The sequence below is a fragment of the Culex pipiens genome, chromosome 2 (assembly GCF_016801865.2).
Source record: "Culex pipiens pallens isolate TS chromosome 2, TS_CPP_V2, whole genome shotgun sequence".
NCBI lineage: Eukaryota > Metazoa > Arthropoda > Insecta > Diptera > Culicidae > Culex > Culex pipiens.
Window position 1 is genome coordinate 59,009,141 of NC_068938.1, and position 7,383 is coordinate 59,016,523.

Consider the following 7,383-nt stretch of genomic DNA (forward strand, 5'->3'; position numbering starts at 1 on the left):
GATCGAACGTAAACAATCATCATCATTGACGATCATCATCGTCGATCGAGGTCACGCACACCAACCCAACGATCGAGGCTCGACGACACCAATACCACCGTCGGCGACGATCACCACCAATACCGCTGCACCGAGAGAGGCCATCTTCTGGAATCATCATATGGTGTTGGACGATCACACGAATGCATTTATGCTGCTAATGCTACCTTACCTTTGATGACCATCCGTACTGCGTCGGCAGCTGGCAAACCGCGATCGGCTGACTGGACATCGGCATCATTCACCCTTTCCTAAGGTAAAACACTTTAAAAAATTGTATATGTCCAGCCGAAGCCTGGGACACGTCAGCTTATTACACCACCAATTTCACTTCTCGCACACTTTATGTTGACAACACACCGAACATTGCTGATGAGCGTTAACTCACTAGTGAGAAACTTGCTCGTCGTTCATCTCACCGAAGAGTTGCTGCAGTGCTACCGTCACTGTACGGAACACTGTCCAGCTGGGAATTTGGAACTTTTTGGAGGCTGATTCTTTTTGCAAAGGTCAGTTAAGCACGTATGATACACGTCGTATATGTCTTGCCGAAGCACTTTTTGGGTACTACAAATATTCTCCCACCATTTTGCACGATCATCTGGCACGAAATTCACGATTTGAGGACGTTTTCGAGGGAACTTGGTAGTTTTATCAACCGCTGTCACCGTTTCACCGTTGCGCGTACCTGTAGAGCAGGTGGATTGTACTTCTTGTGAAGGTAAATACATAAAAAATACTCTACAGTGTATGTCTACGCCGAGGCTTAGACCGTGACGGAATACTACACCACACCTTTTCGTGTTTTTTCGTGAATTGTGAGCACAACTACGATGGCGCCGACAACCAAGAAGGCGTCTCCTACGCTGAAGCAGCTTGAGGCGAAGCTGAGGTCGTCCGATGAGTTGTTTCATGCGGTGTACGCGTTCGCCAGCGAGATGAACAACACGACCACGTTGAGTCAAGTGAAGGTTCGCTTGGAAAAGCTTGACGGACTTTGGGAGAAAGTCAACGACACCATTCTGGACATCGAGATGCACGAGGACTACGCCGGCACGGACGACGCGTACAGCAAGAAGAGGAAGGACTGCCTACAGTGTTACTACGACACCAAGACGCTGTTGGTGGACAAGGCCAAGGAGTTGGAAACCTACCCAGATCTGAACACGACCCAACGCGATCTCAACGCGACGCAACATCCAATCCACGACCACGTGCGACTGCCACAAATCCAGTTGCAGAAATTTGACGGCAAGCTGGACGAATGGTTGAGTTTCCGGGACTTGTACACGTCGTTGATCCACTGGAAGAAGGATCTTCCGGACATTGAGAAGTTCCAGTACCTCAAAGGATGCCTGCTGGGCAAGCCGCGAACAATGGTCGACGGCCTCTACATGAGCGCCAAGAATTACCAGGTCGCGTGGGAGATCCTGACGAAATACTACAACGACAACAATCTGCTGAAGCGAAGTCAGGTTGAAACGCTGTTCAATCTTCCGACATTGACCGAGGAGTCGGTAACTGATCTTCAAGAACTTCTGGAGGGGTTCGAACGGGCCGTTCGGACGCTCGATCAGTTTGTGAGTCCGGAAGACTACAAGGACCTGTTGTTGCTGCACCTTCTCTCTTCGAGACTTGATCCTGTCACAAAGCGAAGCTGGGAAGAAGTCACAGCGGCAAAGGCGAACAAGGAGAACAAGGAATCCAACGAGCCCAAGGAGAAAGAAACGGTCAAGGACTTGACTGATTTTCTGTACACCCGGATTAGAGTTCTTAGTTCGCTCAAAACTATGACTGCAGGAACCAAGGCGGATACCAAACCATCCAAGCAGCGGAAGGCTCCCTTCACCCGATCAAGCTTCAATGCGGTGCAGTCGTCTGGGGTCAGCTGCGTAGTCTGCTCGGAGCCACATCTGTTGTACAGATGTCCGACATTCCAAGGCATGTCAGTTGCAGCAAGGGACAAGGTGGTGCGAACGAACTCTATGTGCTTGAACTGCTTCCGGCGTGGACACCAAGCGACACAATGTACCTCACGTTTTGTCTGCCAGAACTGTTCGGCCAAGCACCACACTTTGGTTTGCTTCAAACCCAAGAGAAGCGACAGACCAAAACCAACGTCATCTGGACAGGACTTCAACCGAGGTGGAAACAATGGTCCAAATGGTGGAAGTTCGAACCAAGCAGCACAGTCTTCGACGCAAACGGAAACAGTAACATCCAACGTGGCAGCACATCGTACTTCTACAGTTCTGCTGGCCACAGCTGTTGTCCTGGTGGAGGACGACGAAGGCGTCAAGTTTCCTGCTCGAGCGCTGCTGGATTCGGGCTCGGAATGCAATTTCATGACAGAGCGGCTCTGTCAGCGGTTGAAGGTCCAACGGAAACGCTCGAATGTCGCGGTGTACGGCATCGGACAAGCGAACACCAAGGTTAAGCACAAAATCCAAGCTACAATCAAGTCGCGAGTGACAGGGTTCTCGCGCAGGATGGAATTTCTCCTACTACCCAAGGTAACGGCCAATCTCCCGACATCGGATGTCAGTGTGGCCGGCTGGGAATTTCCTCCGGATGTGGAATTAGCCGATCCCGCATTCTTTAATTCCAAGACGGTGGACATCGTGCTTGGAATCCACCACTTCTTTGCTTTCTTCAATTCCGGGAAGGAGCTGGAACTCGGAGTCGGTCTACCAACACTGACCGAAACGGTATTTGGATGGATTGTGACCGGAAACGTGGAGAACCAAGACTCCAATTCGGTTACCCAATGCAACGTAGCAGTCTCGTCAACCCTAGAAGAGCTGCTCACCAGGTTTTGGGCTTGCGAGGAGGTCGCAACGCCGCACAACTATTCCCCGGTGGAAACGCGATGCGAGGAGCTGTATTCGCGTACCGTCAAGAGAGGTCCTGACGGAAGGTACACGGTCTCATACCCCAAGGACGAAGACGCACTGGCACGGATGGGCGAGTCACGGGACATCGCATTCCGACGTCTTCAAGGGCTGGAGCGCAGGTTAGCCAAGGAACCGGAACTGCGCCGGCAATACAACCAATTCATGGAGGAATACCTGGAACTAGGACACATGCGCGAGGCTACCGACCTCGGAGAGGTCAAGCGCGTGTTCCTACCACATCACCCGGTGGTGAGGGAATCGAGTACTACGACCAAGGTGCGAGTGGTATTCGATGCGTCATGTGCGAGCTCAACGGGAGTGTCGCTCAACGATGCCCTACTGGTGGGACCGTCGAATCAGGACGATCTACGGTCAATAATCCTACGGAGTCGGACAAAGCAGTTCATGCTCGTGTCTGACATGGAAAAAATGTTCCGACAAGTTCTAGTCACCGAGGAAGACATGAAGCTCCAAAGCATCATGTGGCGGGATGACCCCAACAAGGAGGTCAAAATCTACGAACTTGCAACGGTCACGTACGGTACCAAGCCAGCACCTTTCCTGGCAACCCGGACGCTCAAGCAACTCGCTATGGATGAGCAAAGCCGTTTCCCGATGGCAGCCAAGGTCGCGCTCGAAGACGTCTACATGGACGACGTTTTGACCGGCGCGGACGACGAGGATCAAGCGGTGGAACTACGAACCCAACTGGACGCTCTGCTGGAGAGCGGCGGTTTTCGGCTTAGGAAGTGGGCATCCAACAGCCCTCTGGTACTGCAGGGCATACCAGAAGAGAACCTAGCACTGCCAAGGACTGGCGATGTGCTCCTGGATCCAGATCCATCCGTACGGACTCTGGGATTGGTTTGGCGACCAACCACCGACGTTCTAAAGTTCCAGTTTGATCACTCAACCCCAAACCCAAACCAGCCGTGGACACGGCGGAGGATAATGTCAACGATTGCAACCCTATTTGACCCGATTGGTTTCGTCGGTCCAGTTATCGCAGCAGCTAAAATCCTGATGCAGAAGCTTTGGACGCTGGAGGACAAGAGCGGCAAGAAGCTGGACTGGGATGACGAGCTACCACCCGTAATCGTTCAAAAATGGCTGAAGTTTTATGAACAAATTCCGGCATTGAACGACCTGACATTCCCAAGATGTGTGATCATTCCCAAGGCGGTCAACATCGAGATCCATACGTTTTGCGACGCTTCCCAGGATGCATACGGAGCTTGCTCGTATGTGAGAAGCGTAAACCAAGCTGGAGAAGTACGCGTGGCGCTGCTTAGCTCCAAATCCAAGGTCGCTCCACTCAAATGCCAATCGATCCCAAGGTTAGAGCTCTGCGGAGCGGAGCTGGCTGCTCTTCTGAGTGAGCAGATCTTCAAGGCAACCAAACTGGACGTCAAGTACTACTATTGGACGGATTCAACATGTGTACTCCAGTGGTTACGGCACGTACCTACGACGTGGAACACCTTCGTCGCCAACAGGGTGGCGAAAATCCAAGCGCTGACGGAGCGCGGGGGATGGAACCACGTGCCGGGAGTCCAGAATCCTGCGGACCTCATTTCCCGAGGTGTCGCGCCGGCGGATATCGCAGATCTACTGCTGTGGTGGGAAGGTCCCCCATGGCTCAAGCTATCACCTCAACACTGGCCGTCTCAACCGGTTCTGGATCGTGACGAGGAAGCAGACCAAGAAAGACGTCACGTAGCAGCGAACCTAGCTGGCGGACAGCAGATTGATTTCCCGAGTTTCATCATCAGCAAGTTTTCCAACTACCGGAGCCTGATTCGAAGCGTAACGTACTGGTCGAGGCTGATGAAGATCCTGCGGCACGAAGAAGGCGTAGATCAGCGAGGTCTTCCAACAGCACGGGAGCTGAAGGAAGCGGAACACACCATGATTCGTCTCGTGCAGAAGGAAGAATTCAAGGCGGAGTGGCAAGCGCTGTCCAACGGCGAATCTGTAGGAAGGAACTCACCCTTGCGGTGGTTCAACCCGAAGTTAGCGGACGACAACCTGATCCGAGTCGGTGGACGGTTAGGTCACTCGCAGGAAACCGACAGCACGAAGCATCCGTTAGTTCTACCTGCTCGGCACCCGCTGACCAAGATGCTGTTCGAGGACTACCACGAACGTTTACTTCACGCGGGACCGCAGCTGATGCTCGCGACAGTTCGTCTCAAGTACTGGCCGCTTGGAGGTCGAAGCGTAGCACGCCAGATCGTGCACAACTGCCAGCGTTGCTTCCGGACGAAACCCACTCAAATCCAGCAGTTCATGGGAGAACTGCCCTCGGCGCGCGTAACGGTGGCGCGTCCGTTTTCCAAGGTCGGCGTGGATTACTTCGGACCGGTCTACATTCGCCCCGGCCCGCGCAGAGTAGCCATCAAAGCATACGTAGCCGTATTCGTGTGCATGTGTACGAAAGCCGCACATCTGGAACTGGTAACGGACCTTTCTACCGACCGCTTCATCCAGGCCCTGCGAAGGTTCATCGGGAGAAGAGGCCTGCCCGCAGAAATCTTCTCAGACAACGGGACCAACTTCGTTGGCGCCCGTAACCGACTTCAAGAGCTGTTTGAACTGCTTCGCAGCAAGGATCACAGCGAGAAGGTGTCCAAGGAGTGCGCTGATCAGGGGATTCAGTGGCATTTCAACCCACCGGGCGCTCCCCATTTCGGAGGACTATGGGAGGCCGCGGTACGATCGGCCAAAACCCATCTCCTGAAGGTTCTCGGCGACAACCCGGTGTCCTACGAGGACATGGACACGTTGCTGGTGCAAGTGGAAGCGTGCCTCAACTCCAGGCCGCTGACGCAGATGTCGGACGATCCGAACGATCTGGAGCCGCTCACACCAGGGCACTTCCTGATCGGCTCATCATTGCACGAGCTTCCGGACCTGGACATCACCGCCGTGCCGATGAACCGCCTGAATCAATGGCAGACGACGCAGAGGAAGCTGCAGGATTTCTGGAGGAGATGGAGGACCGAATATCTGGCGCAGCTGCAGGGGCGATCAAAGCGCTGGAAACCACCGGTGCCGATCAAGGTCGGCCAACTCGTCGTGATCCGGGACGAAAACCAGCCGCCTATCCGCTGGAAGATGGGTCGAGTCGTCGATCTTCATCCTGGAGCCGATGGCGTGGTGCGGGTCGTCACCCTGAAGACCGCCACGAACTTCCTGACGAGACCTGTGGAGAAGATTTGCGTTCTACCGTTGCCTGCCGAGCCAGACGAACCCTCACCTGAACCTTCCGAAGACCCCAAAACCCCGGAGAACTGAACGGTTCCGTGTGCAACATTTCGTGTCCGAGAGGTGGTTTCTTTTTTTTCTTTCTTTTCAGAAATTCCCGGAATTTCAGGGTGGGCGGGAATGTCTACGAGTACGGTAGCTCGAACGATCTCGCTTCTCACCGTCTGCAGCTCATCCCAACTCACCGGTGCATCTCGCGATCCACACGGCGGCGGCCGCTGTGTGCGTGTGCTGGACCAGCTGATCGATCGACACCAATACGCGGACTGGCCGGTCCGGCCAATGATTAGAATAAAAATTATTATAATTGTGCGAACCCCAAAGCTGAACAGCAACAACTAGCTGGCCAAGAGGCCGACTTTTAATCTGTTTTGTGTAGTTTTAATATATGTAGTTTTTAACGTGGAATAAATGTAGTTTTTGTAAGCTGAGTGTTTTATGTGAAACTGTGTGTACGTGTGCTTTTTGGACCCCGGAAAACCCCCCGAAAACCCACCAAACGGACGGAACCTCCCAGGAAGAAAGGCGCCCCAAACCACTCCGGACAACCCCGATCCAACCCCCACTGAGCTATCGACGACCGGTAAGGACCAACCCAACAACCTATGTTCAGCGCAGTATTGAAGGACGAACCATGATAAAACCAAACCACGCATCGTCATATCAGGCCATATTTGCTCGTTAAAAGCTTTTCGGAAAATTGTACATTCTGCTGGCTGCTGAAATTATCAACTCCTACGCATCACCATCAAACAGGTAAGTCGATGCGATGAAAGTGCAACTTTGCAGTGGCTTCTAAGACCTTTTGTGGACGATGTGGCCATGAAAACCGATCCGATAATAGCATTATGTGTCTGTGGCCATGCCAAGTAGCCTCACGGGCGTAATGATGGCTAAATTGTCTACACAACCTGTGGGTTTAGAAAAACTGCAAAACGTGGTCTAAAATTTGTGACGCTCAATTTGTTTTTTTTCCTCTCATTTGCGGTCCATTTGCGTAAAAGAGGTTTTGGGTGGCTCACCACACATAACCTTCGGACGCCTAGAAATGACGCCTAGAACTTGCAACAGAGCCCACAAAAGACCCGGGGGTCGTTAAAGTGGATTGCTTGGCTTTTTTTTGGAATAGGGATAAAACAGGTTTTTGCCTACTTGACACAGCATTTGACGTATTGATCCCGGA

At 52.8% G+C, this 7,383-nt stretch overlaps 1 protein-coding gene across 1 annotated transcript; it reads left to right on the top strand.

The window, feature by feature from the left end:
- Nucleotides 1-872: 872 nt before the first annotated feature.
- Nucleotides 873-6,230, top strand: LOC120418646 (uncharacterized). The gene has a single exon (XM_039581091.1). The coding sequence runs from the start codon at nucleotides 873-875 to the stop codon at nucleotides 6,228-6,230; it is 5,358 nt and encodes a 1,785-aa protein (XP_039437025.1).
- Nucleotides 6,231-7,383: the final 1,153 nt, after the last annotated feature.